At 36.0% G+C, this 17,254-nt stretch overlaps 1 protein-coding gene across 7 annotated transcripts in view; it reads left to right on the top strand.

Annotated features, from left to right (window-relative positions):
- PI4K2B (phosphatidylinositol 4-kinase type 2 beta) overlaps nt 1–17,254 on the top strand; it is a 33,251-nt gene that overhangs the window by 12,615 nt on the left and 3,382 nt on the right. For 4 of the 7 annotated variants that reach the window (XR_010942951.1, XR_010942950.1, XM_067735657.1 and 1 more), the window contains exons 5-9: nt 1,119–1,272; nt 3,021–3,082; nt 5,359–5,458; nt 9,361–9,494; nt 10,082–10,141. Coding sequence is in view for 5 of the 7 variants with exons in the window: in XM_067735657.1 (XP_067591758.1) it covers nt 1,119–1,272; nt 3,021–3,082; nt 5,359–5,458; nt 9,361–9,494; nt 10,082–10,141 (510 nt within the window). In the remaining 2 variants the exon portion in view is untranslated. The remainder of the gene's footprint in view (nt 1–1,118; nt 1,273–3,020; nt 3,083–5,358; nt 5,459–9,360; nt 9,495–10,081; nt 10,142–17,254) is intronic. The other 3 variants (XM_067735660.1, XM_067735658.1, XM_067735659.1) reach the window with 1 other exon arrangement.

A 17,254-nucleotide genomic window follows, 5' to 3' on the forward strand; every position in this document is an offset into this window, starting at 1 on the left:
ATTTATCTATATAAAAGAATTTGAGTAGAAATGCATGGTTATCCTAACTTGTCTTTAGTATTGTACTCCAAGTAAGCAGGAAGTTTTGAAAAAATTTACAAGGCCTGTTACTCCTTGCATATGCTGAAATAGGTGTGACTAAAGAAGGATATTATTTCTGTATTTATGACTACTAGGACTTCATTATGAGTGCTTTAGAGAAAACATTTAGGAAATCATTAAAATTTCATGCCAACAAGAACATAAAGTGTTAAGATAAGTGATAGATTTCTTTTTTTTGGCTGCACCGCCCAGCATGTGGGATCTTAGTTCCTGGACCAGGGAGCCAGCCTGGGCCCTCGGCAGTGAAAGCGTGGAGTCCTAAATAGGTTCTTTGTAGTGATTTGTTTGTAAATATTTATGAGGCCAGCTACGTTACCCATTACCTATGTGTCCTGTGCTATTTAAATTTGTATTTCCGTCTTTAAAAACTTGTTTAACGTTAACAACTAGTAATTTTAGCGATAGAAAACTTTATAAAACAGACATATCTTCAAGGAAAGGACTTTTTAAAAAAACCACTATAGAGGTTGTGATTCATTGGTTACTTCTTTAAAATTTATGACAGGATCTTTAAGCTACATAGTCAAAGAATTCATTCTTCTATAAAAATAAAGTCATTTTCTGTATCTTATGTTGTAAAAAGAATCCTGAAGTATTTTTTCAGTAAGATAAAATTATACTATTATTAAATAAATAACCAGGATAGGTGTAAAATTTGGTCTTCAAAATTAACTTCATGTTAATGAATATTTTTAGAAAGCAGCATTCTTGTTGAGAATATCACCTTAAGGGCACATGTGTATTTTGTTTTTTAGTTATCCTAAAATAGCTGCTATGCTCCTTGAAAGTCTAGGATTGAGCATTTTTTATTTGCTATGTATTCTTTATGTGATTATTTTAAATTAGTGTATAAAAATAGTTTTCTTTATAAATGTGGCTTATCTAAATTAGTGTTAACTTCGATTTTTCTTATTGTGTTCATGTAAAGTATTTTATGACAATACTGCTGAGAACTTTAAAAAGTAGTCTCTTTGTTCTTATATTTTCTTTTCTAACTATAATTCTTAAAATTATAGATTGGTTCCTTTCAGTTATTTGTTGAAGGTTACAAGGAGGCTGAATATTGGCTTAGGAAATTTGAAGCTGACCCTTTGACTGAGAATATTAGAAAACAATTTCAGTCACAGTTTGAAAGATTAGTTATTTTGGATTACCTCATCAGAAATACAGGTACTGAAGTTCTCTCATTTGTTCACTCAAATCTTGTTAACTTTCAAATTGTATTCAACTCTTGTTTATCCAAATCAAAGACATAAAATTTTGCTGCAGTAGTCTTGAGGCCACTTTTTTTTTTTTTTTTTTTTTTGCGGTACGCGGGCCTCACACTGTTGTGGCCTCTCTCGTCACCGAGCACAGGCTCCAGACGCGCAGGCTCAGCGGCCATGGCTCAGGGGCCCAGCCGCTCTGCGGCATGTGGGATCTTCCCGGACCGGAGCACGAACCCGTGCCCCCTGCATCGGCAGGCGGACTCTCAACCACTGCGCCACCAGGGAAGCCCTGAGGCCACTTTTTCTTTACATTCCTTAGAAAACAGAGGGGTAGTACCAACTCTCCCAGGCAGAATTAATCTCGTACTGGATATTATGACTCAGAGCAGGCTCCTGCCCAGGTGACAGCAATCAGTTCCTATCCCGCGGGAGAGGGGAGTTTCTTGGCAACAGGACAAAGCCTGTTGGAAATTGGAAATGTTGTAACATCTTATGGAAAAACCCGAACAAACTTTTTGGCCAACATAATAGATAATCTGCGACAGTGGTTCCCTGGACTGTCAGGGTCAGTATTATATGGACATTTGTTACAAATGCAGTTCTGGGAGCCCAGCCCAGACCTGCTGAATGTGAGGCCAGCAGTTTGTGTTTTTAATAAATCCTCCAGGTAATTCTCATGCACCCTGAAGCTTAAGAACCACTGGTTCAAAATCTTTGCTCATTTATATTAGTTTCTGGAGAAGCATTATGTACCTTTTTATATTTACCTTTATTAAATCATATGGTCTTAAGTTAATGTTAAAATTAGTGTAGAATCCAATGGAATATTACTCAGCCATGAAAAAGAATGAGATATTGCCATTTGCAGCAGTATGGATGGACCCAGAGAATATTATACTTAGTGAAGTAAATCATACAGAGAAAGACAAAAATAATATTATATCACTTATATGTGGAATCCAAAAAAATAGTACAAATGAAGCTACATACGAAACAGAAACAGACTCACAGACATAGAAAACAAATTTACGGTTACCTAAGGGGAGAGGGAAGGAAGGAGGGATAAATTAGGAGTATGGGATTAACAGGTACAAACTACCACACATAAAACAGATAAGCAACAAGGATTTACTGTATAGCATAGGGAATTATATTCAATATCTTGTAATAACCCATAATGGAAAATAATGTGAAAAAAATATGTATATATAACTGAATCAGTGCTGTACACCTCAAACTAACACAATATTGCGAATCGACTATAGTTCAATTTTTTTAAAAATTAGTGTAGAATCTAGAATACTCCTATAGAGACATTAGGTAAGAGCCTATCCAGGAATTTGCCTGGAAATGGGGGTAGATGCTTTTTTTCCCAAGGTGAAGAGAAATTATCCTTTTTAATAACCTTGGTTTAAGAGTTCTTGACAGTAATTGTACCTACCACAGAGTGGTTTTAAGAATTCAGTGAACTAATACATGTTAAGCACTTACAACCATGTCTGGCACAGAGTAAATCTCAATGAATGTTAGCTAACATTTATGAGTATTTTTAGTCTGTATGTGTTAAATTGGAGCCTTTAATATGTCCATATGCTACAGATAACAAATAAAGGTCTCAAAAAGTGATGACTAAATTTTTCCCCTTGGTATTAAACTATGATATCCATAAAAAAATGAAGTAACAGATTTTTTGTTTGTTTGTTTTGAAAGACAGGGGAAATGATAATTGGTTAATCAGATATGAAAACCAGAAACAAGAAGATGAAATTACGGTAAGGAGATTTTAATATATATATGTATATACACATACACACGCTATCAATTTCTGTAAAATATTCCTTGATGTTAAGTTATTTTTCATCACATCCTCTCCTTCACCTAGATCCTTGGTTTTTATCTCCTTTTTCTGTTTTTATCCTCTTTTTTCTTTCCTTCACCTGTTTACATTGTATTTTTTATTCTATTTTCAAAACCTCTGTGCAGTTTTATTTTTTATGTTGTATTAGTATAGAAGAATGATATCAGCTTAGTACTTTTTTTTTTTCTTTTTGCGACACGCGGGCCTCTCACTGTTGTGGCCTCTCCCATTGCGGAGCACAGGCTCCGGACGCGCAGGCTCAGCGGCCATGGCTCACGGGCCCAGCCACTCCGCGGCATGTGGGATCTTCCCGGACCGGGGCACGAACCCGTGTCCCCCTGCATCGGCAGGCGGACTCTCAACCGCTGTGCCACCAGGGAAGCCCAGCTCAGTACTTTTTTTAGGGCTTTGGAAATTTGTTGTATAACCACCATATTTATTTTGCTTTTATGTAATAAAGAAAGGCTTCTAGTATTTTTTATATTTTACTAATTCACTTCTTTCTGAGCCTTATGACTCAGGATTAGGTAATACAGAATTACCCAATTAAAATGGAACCTATGTGCTTTACCTGTGAATTATAGCCATTGAACTTAAAAAAATATACTTCTAATGCTTATAAGAAGCTGGTTTTCATGTACATAATAGACTGTGAAGACCCTTAACACTATCAGAATGATAGATTTTAGATCCATTCCTATCAACTTTGACTACCCAAGTTCAAATTTTAGATATTTACGTGAGAGATATTTTCAGAATAATTTTACTAGTTTAAATCAGTTTATACATTTAAGAAAGTTTTAACCGACTAAAAATAAATTTCTCTAATGTTTACAGTCTGTGTATTCTCATCACTTAAAGCTGTTGCATAACTTTAAAAGTTTGTAGTTTTCCGTGTTCATCAATTTAAAATTACATATTCATAGTACTCAGCAATAAAAAAAGAATGAGCTTGATATACGCAATAATGTGAATGAATTTCAAAATCCTGCCAAGTGAAAGAAGCTACACAAAATGGAAGATACTGTCTGATTCCTTTTATATAAAAATCTAGAATGTTCAAACTAATCCCTAGGGACAGAAAGCAGGCCATGGTTGCCTGGGGTGGGGTAGAGGGAGGGAGGGGACTGCTAAGGGACACAAGGAAACTTCTGGGTGGTTTCACATCTGTCAGTGCTTGTCAAATTGTACACTTTAATATGTAAAGTTTATTGTGTGTAAATTATACCTCATAAAGTTGTAAATAGAAAAAAATGATAGAAATAAAAATAAATGGCAGTTATAGCAGAAATGGGTTTTAAAATACACATATAAAAATATTCATATTTATAACAGTTCCTAAATATATTTTATTGGTATATCTTAAGCAATTGGATTTTACTGAAAACCTTATTCTTTTGCTCTTAAGTATTTTGTGCATTTTCATCGAGATATTTGATATAAACTAACAGGAACAAACTTGGCATATATCACTTGGACCTTCACTCTAATACTTTCAATTTAAAATTTATCTTTTTCACGTCTTGTTATTTTATCTAGGCCACTTAATAATGGCAACCCTCTATTTTTTGATAATAGGAAGTACTGTTTAACATGAAAAGTCTCTTGTCCCTGAGGTCTTCGTTTCCCTTACAGAAGAATGGAGAAGTTAGGAATGGCCTACATTCTGTAATCAAGAGTATCTTGAAGTTCCTTCTACTGGACCTTATTATATTTAGCTATGGTCATTGAGGAGTTTTATTTAGAAGCATTTTGTATTTGAACTAATTATTTCTATGAGACCGTAGGAAAGACTTGATTTTAATAAGGTAACTTTAAGTTGTTATCTTAAAAATATCAATATTTTGCAAATACCATACATTTAAGCACTGTATCTAACAATAAATTATCCCGAAGTACACTTTTTAAAGTCTTGATAATTCCAAGCCCTCTTCCCCAAAGAGGAAAAAAATGAAATTATTAATGCATGAATTTGTAATACCAAATTTAAAAAAAAATAGTGATTATGAAGTTTTTACTGATTCTTAAGACAGTCTCTTCCCTTAAAGGGTAAATTGGTACCTTCTGGCAACTTTATTTTTATAAGCTCTTCAGATAAAATGTCTTTAAATCTCAATAATTGTTATAAATTATCTTTTGGAAATATGCATATAAATTTTTTTATCAACAGACTATTTTTCTGCCCTTCAGGAAACAAAATGGACTGATGATAAAGAAACGCTTATTAAAATAGCTGCAATTGATAATGGTCTAGCATTTCCTTTTAAACATCCTGATGAGTGGAGAGCATGTGAGTATTTAGAACTTTCCATAGATTCTATAGTTACCCCTTTTCCAGAATAAGAAGGGAATGAAATTTATGGATATCACAATAGCAGAGGAAAAACTGGGTGAAATACAGTCATTCATCAGGGCTCAGTTCTAGGCACTAGGGATGCAAAGATGTGTACTACGCTCTGTGGGTCTTGCCATGTATTGTTTGCTTATTTTTGGATAACTGTCTGATTTTGATTTTTTGGCTTGTATTAGCCTTGTAAAATAAGTTTGATAGCTTTCCAGTTTTTAAATGTATGTAATATGGGAATTATCTATTTTAATATTTTGGTAGAATTTTATTTTCATATTTGGGTAGTATTCACTTCTAAAACAATTTAGGCCTACCTCCCCGTTTTCTAGTTAGTAGTGGCTTAACTGCCTTACCAGTCTCTTCTACAGTTAATGGTCAGTTTTTCTACGTCTTCTTGAGCCAGTTTTAGACGTTGTTATTTTGCTTTAAATTATCCATGTTATCTTGAGTTGTAATTTATGCGTATAAGTGTTTTAAAGAATTCTCTTATAATTTAAGAAATCCCCTCTGTGCATATTAAATATTTAGGGGTGAAATTAAATGGAATTTGCTTTAAAATACTTAGGGGGAGGAAAAACAAGGATAGATGAAACAAATTTTATAAGAAATTTGGGAATAATTGAATTAGGTTATTCAGAATATGGGAATTCATTGTACTAGTTTTTAAAATTTTTGTGTATGTTTGAAATATATGTAATAAATTTAAAAAATAATCTCTGTATTTATGACTATGCCTCTTTTAAATTCCTACTGCTTATTGGATTTTTTTTCACTAGACTTGCCCAAGATTGTCTATTGTAAAGCATTGACCCATATATATAATATATATGATTATATATAAATATAATATACAAAAAATATATACATAATTATATAAATATATTTTATATATATATATTTTTCGCTTTTATCAGGTAATTGACCTTCTGTTGATCAGGTTTCCAGTTTGTTTATTTGCTTTTTCTTTTTCATAATTTATGTTTTCCATTATTATTTTCTTCTGTTGTGTTCATGCTATTTTATTTCCCTATATATTTTTTTTCTAGGTATCATTTGGCTAAAGCACAGATTGGCTAGGTGTTGCATTGTTGTTCTGCTTTTACATATTCATACTTTCCGATTTTATTTTTGACAGGAATAATTTAGAAGTATTTTGTTTGGTTTTAAATTTCTAGGGCAGTTGATTAAAAAAACTGTCCATTGTTATTTTCAAGTTTTATTGCTTTGTGATCTGTGAATGTTAACTGTGTGAATTCTGCTCTTTGAAATTTTTTAGTAATTCTTTTGTAACTTGATATATGGCCAGTTTGAAGGACTGTATTTGAGAAGAATGCGGTTAGGCACAAAGTTCTGTGTCTGTTTACTAATGAAAGCTTGTTAGTCAAATCATATTCTTGATATATTTTTTGACCACTTGATCTGTTAATTTTTGAGAGACAAAGTTCACTGTGATTGTAATTTTGTCAGTTTCTTTTTGCATTTCTTTGCGTTTCTTGCTTTGTATTTCACACACAAAGGCCTGGCATTTTATCTTGCCGTTGGCTTGTTCTTTTTATTAGTGTAAAATATATCCCACTTTATCCCTCGCAGTGTTTTTGGCATTTCTTATTTCATCTGTTGTAACATTGCTGTACCTCGTTTCTTTTTATTAGTATTTACCTGTATTATTCTATACTTTTATTTTCAACTTTCATTATTTTGATATGACATATGAACAGCTCTTAGCTGAATTTTTTTTTTTACCCAATCTGAGATCCTTTTAACTGGTACACTTAACTCTGTAGTTTGTCTCAATAAACTACTGATGTGTTTGAACTTTTCCTGCCATCTTTTTTTTTTTTCTATTTACCATGAATTTCAATTTTTTTCTTTTTTTCCTTCCTATCTTTGGTTGAACTGACTTGAGATGTCTTTGTTCTATTTTTTTTTTCCTCTAATCGTTTGGAATCTATATGCAAATTGTATTTTAAAAGTGTCAAGTTTAAGATGCCTACAGTACACCTGGAAAATTTTACCAAACACACAGTTGGGGATTAAGGGTCTAGAACTTGAAAGATTAATTGGTATTGAGGATGTCATTTTTAAACTGTCACCTTGGTAAGTGGAAGCCGTGGTGGTATTGCTATCACCTGGGAAAATCATGGTGAACAAATGCCACCACTAGGACAATGTGAGGCACGTAGGTACTCAATAAATGTTTCATGAATATTTAGTAGATGAAGGAGAGGAAGGACTAAGTATAGAATCTGGGAATGGTGACATTGAAAATGAGAGGAAAAGCCAGCAAACAAGAGAAATGGCTTAAAAGACAGAAGGTAAAGTTTGAGAGGGTGGTATCTCCAAAACCACATAGAAGAGAATTTCAGAGGGAGATGATAGAGAACAGTGCTGCTTGCTGCAAAGACACATGAAGTAGAATGAGGGCTGAAGACGGGCTTTTGGAGAAACCCTTATGAGATGACTGGTGATCTTAGGGGAGAGTTTGAATGGTGATAGTAGAAGTTGAGGGATAGGGATTGGAAGTAGAGGCAGGCATAGAATCAGGGCTTTTCTTTTATATAATTGGTCAGGGAAAGGTCAAAGGGAAATTGGACATAGCTTCAGAGATGTAGGCCACAGGAAAGGCTTTCTTTGGAATGGACTACTTCCCACAGTGTTCAAAGAGATAGATAAAAGAGAATTCAGAAGGAATGACTCTAAAGGCAGAGTGTTTTCCTCAGGGCTTTCTACATGGTAGGAGCTGGAGGTTCGCATTGGTTGTACCCACTGGAGTTCTGTGGGTGATCATATTCTCATAAGCCTTACATTTTCTTGCGTGAATCTGAATATGTACCCTATCTAGACAATCTCACTACGTTACAAATCTTTCTAGTCCTGGCACTGTGTATATTTAATGGTCTTCTCGGGAGAGAACTAGAGTTAGCCCAGAATCATGGATCTTTTATCCCTCAAAGCCAATTACCTGTTTACCTAGTAATGATTTAAAATTTTGGAACATCATACACACACATATACAAATATGAGTGTTCAGTTCCTGATAATTTATGGCTGAAAAGGCAGGGAGACCTCGGCCATGGTATCTGGGGCTGTGAACAAATTATAGATACCCCTCAGTTTCCAAACACAGGAACCAGAGATTCATATATATATATATATATATATATATATATATGTTTTTTTGTTTTTGCGGTACGCGGGCCTCTCACTGTTGCGGCCTCTCCCGTTGCAGAGCACAGGCTCCGGATGCGCAGGCTCAGCGGCCATGGCTCACGGGCCCAGCCGCTCTGCGGCATATGGGATCTTCCCAGACCGGGGCACGAACCTGTGTCCCCTGCATCGGCAGGCGGACTCTCAACCACTGCACCACCAGGGAAGCCCCAGATATATTTTTTGATATAGGGCTGTTTGAGATAGATTCATTATCAAAACTCTTACTGTTTCCAATTTAAAACTCAGAAACCTAACCAGTTCAGGTAATACCTTACTGTGCTTTACCATCTGAATTAACCATCCAAACTTAGAAATCTGAATAATTTAGATGGCAAAAACTAATTGTTCTCTCTGATCCCTCCTTTCTCCTTTTTTTTTTTTTAACATCTTTATTGGAGTATAATTGCTTTACAGTGGTGTGTTTGTTTCTGCTTTATAACAAAGTGAATCAGCTATACATATATCCCTATATCTCCTCCCTCTTGTGTCTCCCTCCCACCCTCCCTATCCCACCCCTCTAGGTCTCCTGTCTTTTTTTTTAGCCTAGGAACTGTAGGGGAAAAACAGGGTAAATTTAGGTCTAAATAAACCACTTCCCCTCACTGATAAGAATACTTTTTTTTTTTTTTTTTTAGATCCATTTCACTGGGCTTGGCTTCCTCAAGCAAAAGTTCCTTTTTCTGAAGAAATAAGAAATTTAGTTCTACCACATATTTCTGACATGAACTTTGTGCAAGATTTATGTGAAGATCTTTATGAACTTTTTAAGGTAAATAAGTTTTTAGTTTTAATTATTGCAGAAAATGAAATAGAGATTTTCTTAATAGAGTTGATTTGCAGTTTACTGCTTCTGGTATCACTGCTTGCAGTAGAACCTGACATAACAGAAAGGAATTAGCAGTTTTACTTTATAGGAGCATAAGTTTGTGAAGTTACACTATGAGTATTCTTTGAAGTGAAACTACATTATAATTTAAGAAGTTGTTTGCTTCAAAAGTTGAATTTTTACAAAATTACTCTGAATTATAATAAATGTTTGGTGATCTGCTATGATTCAATTTTCTTTTTAAAAAAGCCTAAACCCATTGGCTGGAAAGTCATTTTAAATCCTTTCTGGAACAAGTTGGAGTATAACTACACTGTTTATACGAAATACATACGAAAATGTATTTCGTATAAATGAGGAATACGAAAATACATCAATTAAAAATAATCTTTTCATGCTATTTTTTTCTATTAGGAATGCTTTCTAATGACCTTATGTGCTGAGTTGAAGAGTTCATTGGTTTTCTATTTTTTTTTAAAAGATCCTGATTTTTAGAATTGTAGTAATGTTTTCTTTCCTTTTTGTGATAGACTGACAGAAGATTTGACAAAGCCACTTTTGAAAGGCAGATGTCTGTGATGAGGGGTCAGGTAGGTCACCTTTTTAAGATCTTGTTCATTAAGGAAAAACTCTCTCTTTGAAACAGTAGTCAACTTTTTTTTTCCATTGTGACCCAAAGATGCAGCTCTCAACACTGTCCTTTATTCTGAACCAAAGTAGCTCAGATGATTAGAAATGAAGTTGATTTCAATACTCTTTTTTTCTCTTTTGTCTTCTGTATTAGATTTTTTTCACCTTGTTGTGTATTGTTTAGTTAGCCAGTTTCCTCCTACTGCTACTTCTTGTCCTCATTTTGATAACTGGTTTCCTGAGTGTTGGTATCGTCTTCCTCCTCAAATCCACTTGCTTGAATGTTTCAATACCAAGTTCTGTTTCCTGTTGATTATTTTCCTCATAAAATATATTTGGCCTTTGCTAGAGCAGTCAGTAAATAACCATGTCACCATGGTTGAGCACCAATTAGGACATAAAAGTACTAGTTGTAACTCAGTCCTCTCACTCCTTTTCACTTCCTTTCATTAGCAATACAGGGTATCAATTACATCTGCTGGTGTGGACCTGCAGGCTGGGCTGACCTACAGGTGATGTCTGGTTCTTCTAGTCTACTAATAGTATTTAGATTCCAAAAGGAAGACTTGAAATGAAAATAAACTATAGGGTAAACATTGTCTTTTAGTGACTTACTAATTAACTTTTTCTTCCTAAAATATGCATTTCATTTAAGGTAGCTGTTTGCTGCATACCTGTGACAAAGAAGACAAGTCTAAGTTTTGCACTATTTATTATATAACATTAACAAATAGATATAGTTAAATTAGATAACTGTGTATTCATCATATATTTATTGACAGAACCAGAGCCAGAAACTGTCCTAATGATTGAGATAAAGCAGTGAGTAAAAACCAAGTTCCTACTCTGATGGAGCTCTTGCTTCTGATGAGGCTGGGGGTCAGGAAAAGGGACAGATTATTAGCATACATCTCTCTGTGTTCTCTTGCGCTTATACAGTGCTTTGCTGGAGTCACACGTTTTAAATAGTAAGTGAAATGGCCGGAGAAGCAGGCTAGAGCCAGATTCTGAAGGGCCTTAAGTGCCGGGTATAGACTCCACATGGAAGGGATTGGAGCAGTTGTGATAACCCAAGTGCCCATCAACAGATGATTGGCTTAGAATACAGTGGAATATTACTCAGCCATAAAAAAGAATGAAATATTGCCATTTGCAGCAACATGGATAGACCTAAAGAATATTATACTTAATGAAATAAGTCAGCAAAAGACAAAACTTTGATTATCACTTATATGTGAAATCTAAAAAATAATACAAATGAATTTATATACAAAACAGGAACAGATCCACAGACATAGAAAACAAATTTATGATTACCAAAGGGGAGAGGGAGAGGGGAGAGACAAATTAGGAGTATGGGATTAACAAACTACTGTACATAAAATAGATAATCAACAAGGATGTACTGTATAGCACAGGGAATTATACCCAATATCTTGTAATAACGTTTAATGGAGTATAATCTGCAAAAAAAAAAAAAAAGAATCCCTAAGCTATACACCTGAAACTAATGCAATATATTTTAAATCAACTATACTTCAATTTTTAAACAAGGGCTGTGGTAATGACTAAGTTGTCCATTTACTAGTATGGAGAGATCTCCAGAATATGTTATAAAATGTAGTGCATAATGGTATGTATAAGCTGCTAACATATTGTATATAATAAGAAAGGAATCAGAATATTTTTTTAAAAGGGAGAGTTATGATGAGACTTACATTTCCCGAGAGGAGACCTTACCCTGGGGTTTCTCCTATGAACTCCCTGAGATTACGTGCTAAATTCTGTTTATATGTGCGTCTTGGGCATGGACTGGGCAATAGAATTTATATCCCAGCAAAAGGTGTCCATAACCCAACAAAGAATCCCTGCAGATTGGACAGTGGGGTGCACATTGACTCAGCAGATGAGTCTAGAACCAGGGAGCCTTGTGGGGAGGTGTTTTCGGTAATTCAGGTATGAATGATGGGCTTAGATGATTGATGATTGTAATTATGTTGCTGAGTGTTACCACCCTAAACTATATTTGAACTAAATTTTCAGGCATACGTAATTATGCCCTTATTTGGCATTTTTGCTTGAAACATATCTATTTGACTTAACAATATGCTCCATCTTCTGGAATTCTCTTATCCCTAAAGATGTATCTTTATTTCAGAAATGTTTGTGTGTTTTTTTTAAATAAAAGCTGTAAATAATCTTGTAAGCTTTAATTGTAGATTAAAGTTAGTATGTGAGAAATTTAAATTTTAATTTTAAAATGCTTGTCTGAACAGATATGGGGACATTCTAGTTCTGAGGTCTGTTACAAAGATATACCAGTGGCTATCTGCTGTTTTAGGTTTATTTATTCATATCCTGGAGTAAAGTATTATACAAAGGAGTAAAGTATTATACAAATGGGTGTAATAGAATATAAAAGTGACAGGATCAGGATCTGGGAAAGAAAAAATAAAATAGAACATTATGTTTTAATTTTATTTTGTTTTGGTTTTTTATTTTAATTTGGTTTTGACCTTTCTGATAGCCAAAAAGAGTAAGGTACTCTGACCATGTACATGATTGTGTAGCTCTCTGATTTTAACCCTTTTTTAAAAGAAGTCTGAAAAAAATCAGGTATTATTTTATATTCTAAAGTAAATCAGTGCTTTGAAACCAAGGTTTAACTAACAAAAACTAATACCTGTGTTTCAAGCAACAGAATTCATTATTCAGCCAGTTCCTTAATTGAGTCAGAATACTGTGTTATTGAAACCGAAAGTGGGATCCGGGCTGCTCGCTGCTCAAAAACCAATAAAGAGGCAAGGTTGGTGGAAAGGAAAGTTTGCTTTATTTTAGATGCTGGCAACTGGTGGGGGAGGGCAGATGCCTGTCCAATGACCAACTCCCCTCCCCCCCTCCTACAACCAGTGGGCAAGAGCTTTTATAGATGGAGGGAGGGGGCTACATGCAGAAACAGCACAGTCAGCTCTGACAGTCATCTTGAAATTGGTCATGCGGTGGTCTGACCAGCATCATCTTGGTTGTTGTAAGTACAGTTAATCTTCAGTTCCAGAGTCCGTTTGTTCCCATTTCCTTGAGGCCAATTCTTGGAATTGTGTCAGCTTAGGTCATGGCTACAGTCTGGTCATCATGTAGTTAACTTCTTCCACTTGATGGGGGTTTCAGTATCTATAAGACAGCTCACAGGATATGGCCCAGATTATTATCTATAGCCCTTGAGGAGGAACTAAGGGTCTTTGACTGTGCTTAGTGACTAACCTGTTATTATTTGGTCTCCTTTGGCTGTTTTCCTTTGTTTCCGTATTTTCTCATTTCTCTGATTAAACTTATTCTCTGGCTAAGGTTTTTCCACAGACAAAAGGCAGGCAGAGGACATAGGGTCCTGCTCCGTTTCATTATTTCAGTCATTTATAATTATCCCTTGAATCCCTCTCCCTTCTAATTTTGCCAATTAACATCATGATTTGTGCTTCGTACAACCTAGTCTTCTGTCCTAGTTTAGAGTAAGTTTTTAGTTTTGCACACATAATCAGTGACAATTCTCATTCTACATATAAAGATGTGGACTGGAATTAGGAACTAGTATGAAGGCATTTCTTTTAAAATTTGACTAGAAATGTTTATTCAGTTAAAATTTTTGAATTTTACTTTAACTAGCAGTAGGGTCATGATCAAGCTTGAATCATGATCAAGCTCAATAAGAGCATCATTTTATGTTCTTTCTACCTGTGCCTGTTTGGAGCACTGGACCTCAGAAATACTTATTTATTTGAAATACATTTTATACACGACCTGAAAAAAGTGACAGAAATGCTTAATAAAACAGTTTCATTAATACAGAGTGAAATTCTATTCAGTGATATATAAACCAGAAGCTCATTTGCAGATTCAGTAAAAATTGATGTTAAAGAAAATGAAAGTGACGCTTTCGTACCTCCTGAGTACTTGACCCTTTACTAGATATTTTTATGTTTGTTATTATTTTTCCTCATAACAGCTCTACATAGTTGCCTGCATTTTGTAACTTGGCTCAAAGGGGTTAACACGTTGCATCTGTTTAATAAGGGAGTCTAAAGTCTGGCGAATCTGCAACATTTCGGCATTGCCTCTGCCTGGGGTCCTTATCATCTCTTCTCTGGATTTAATGATCTTCTAAGTGGTGTCCTTACCTCTTTTCCCATCCTTCTTCCACATTAGACCAGAACAATCTTTCTCAAAGCAGATATGATCATCTCTTTTGTGATTTAAAACTCCCCTGATTTGTCAGTCCGTACAGGCTTAAGCCCTGACTTTGAGCAACTTCTCCAACACCTTTGCAGTCTGCCTCCAGCAACATAGCTACCTTTATCTCTTGTCACTGTCAGCTTCCCCTAAGCCTAGCCGCTCAGAACTGTTCTTCAGTCCCAGTTCACATCTCCCAGTGCTGCCCTTTGCGTGCTGTCGTCTCTCCTGGGATGCCTTTTCCTCTCCTTCTGGAGAACAGTTTTTCCTTCAAGCTCCAGCTCTGTCTTCCTAGGCTCCTCCTGCCGCTCAAGGAGTTCTGATTTCCCTAGCACTCCATGGGAGTATTGGGGTCACATTTCACTCAGAAATTGGATGTTAAGACAGCATGTTGGGGGAGTTTCCTGGTGGCCTAGTGGTTAGGATTCCGGGCTTTCACTGCTGCAGCGCGGGTTCAATCCTTAGTCAGGAAACAGATCCCACAAGCCGTACGGTGCAGGCCAAAAAAAAAAGGACAGCAAATTGGGCATAGTACAGTTGAAAAATAGCTTAAAACCAACCAGGAAGTAGAATATACATAGTTTTATGTAGATAGTACAGTAATTCTCATGCCCACTAAAATTTGAGGACCAGTGAACTAGTCCAAAGGAAAGCAAAGTCTATATGCAGAAGTCTGTGAGTTCACACCATCTGCTCTTGACCTATCACACCCCTACCATGGTATCAAATGTGGCATAGATGGAGCATTCTAAACTGTTTTTCCTGGGCTTCGCTGGTGGCGCAGTGGTTGAGAGTCCGCCTGCCGATGCAGGGGACACGGGTTCGTGCCCTGGTCTGGGAGGATCCCACATGCCGCGGAGCGGCTGGGCCCGTGAGCCACGGCTGCTGGGCCTGCGCATCCGGAGGCTGTGCTCCGCAGTGGGAGAGGCCACAACAGTGAGAGGCCTGTGTACCGCAAAATAAATAAATAAAGTGTTTTTCCTTGTCTGCAATGTTTAGTCTATTTCTAAAAATAATCTTCTCTGATGTAAAGATATAGTAATAGATGTGTTTATTCTTTGGGAAATGAAAAAGTGAGTGGTATGTAAAGGAGGGGATCAGATTGTAAAGTCAGGGCATAGATCCACTGTTGCTGAAGTGTTTGTCACACTACATTCCAGTTATTTGTTTGTGTGGCTGTTTGTTTCTACAATGTGTGCACTTTAAGGGCTCAGATGGGTTTTTTCCCCGTATTTAGTCTTCTCCCCAACACAGCGCGTGCTCAGTAAATATTTCTTTAGTAAATAAATGCAAGATCATCAAGTGTCTTCTCAACTCCCAAAGAAATACTAATATTTTGGATAGTTTTAAGACTGAATAATTTTTGCTATTATATATTTGAAATTTTTTAGTCTTGTAGAATGATTTTCTTTGTACCATTCCGCTTCTAGATTCTCTACAACAATCATGTATTGTTTTTAGAGTCAGGAAAATATTAGATGTTACTTAAATTAGTGTGTTTAGATTAACATGTTTTGAATAGGATTTTTAAAATCAAAAGAGGAAACTAACTGAATATTTCATTCCTTAGCCATGCTGGTACCCACATTTATTTTCATGGTAAGAACAATGCTTATAAACATAAATTTTGTAAATTCTTTTTGTCTTTTTATCCAAACATAACTAGCCTAGAAGATTTTAAGGGAAGAGCTTAAAAGGAATCCTAAACCATAAATACAATGAGTAGCTACTATTACTAGTAAAGGTTTATTTCTCTGATGTATTAAATACTTCAGATCTTCCAGGATCTAAACCATCTAGTTTATACTGTTCAAGTATTATGACATTTATTTATTAGTATGGCTTTATGTTGAAACCTTTATGCTTATCTCACTATTAAACAGTCTTTACAACAACTAGTAAAATGCACACCATCTGTATATTAAATATTTTCAAATACCTGAAGGAGACATCCTTATTTCTAACGTACACAACAAAGGGATTTTTTTTTTTTTTCTGTACGCGGGCCTCTCACTGTTGTGGCCCCTCCCGTTGCGGAGCACAGGCTCCGGACGCGCAGGCTCAGCGGCCATGGCTCACGGGCCCAGCCGCTCCGTGGCATGTGGGATCCTCCCGGACCGGGGCACGAACCCGTGTCCTCTGCATTGGCAGGCGGACTCTCAACCACTGCGCCACCAGGGAAGCCCCCAAAGGGAATTTTTTACCTGATATGCAGGGAAAAAAAGAAAATTAATTATTAAATTTTTATTTGAACAGAGTAGAATAGGCTGTAAGCTATGCATTGTTTCATAACCTTATTTATATGCTCAAGTAGCAATTCCAAGAGTATGTTTAAACATGGAATGTAATATAGTTTACTTTTCCTAGTTTTACTTCTCCTATTTAAGAATAGACTCTTAGAGTCCGCCTGCCGATGCAGGGGACACAGGTTCATGCCCCGGTCCGGGAAGATCCCACATGCCGCGGAGCGGCTGGACCCGTGAGCCACGGCCGCTTGAGCCTGCGCGTCCGGAGCCTGTGCTCCACAACGGGGGAGGCCACAGCAGTGAGAGGCCCGCGTACCGCAAAAAAAAAAAAAAAAAAAAAGAATAGACTCTTAAATAAAACTTTACTTTAAATGCTACCTTCCCGAGTTCGCTAATTCACTTGCCCTGCGTCATGCTTCCCCATAGCACTTTTTCCTTCTAATACTTGGTGTAATTGACTTGTTTGAGATGTTTATTGACTCCTCCCCTGCTGAAATGTGAGCTCTGTGAAGGCAGAGATTTTGTTTGTTTTCTTACTGTTGCATCCCCAGCACTTAGAACAGAGCCTAGCACATAATAAGCATGCAGTAAATTTATTTGTTG

The sequence above is a fragment of the Pseudorca crassidens genome, chromosome 4 (assembly GCF_039906515.1).
Source record: "Pseudorca crassidens isolate mPseCra1 chromosome 4, mPseCra1.hap1, whole genome shotgun sequence".
NCBI classification, from domain to species: Eukaryota; Metazoa; Chordata; class Mammalia; order Artiodactyla; family Delphinidae; genus Pseudorca; species Pseudorca crassidens.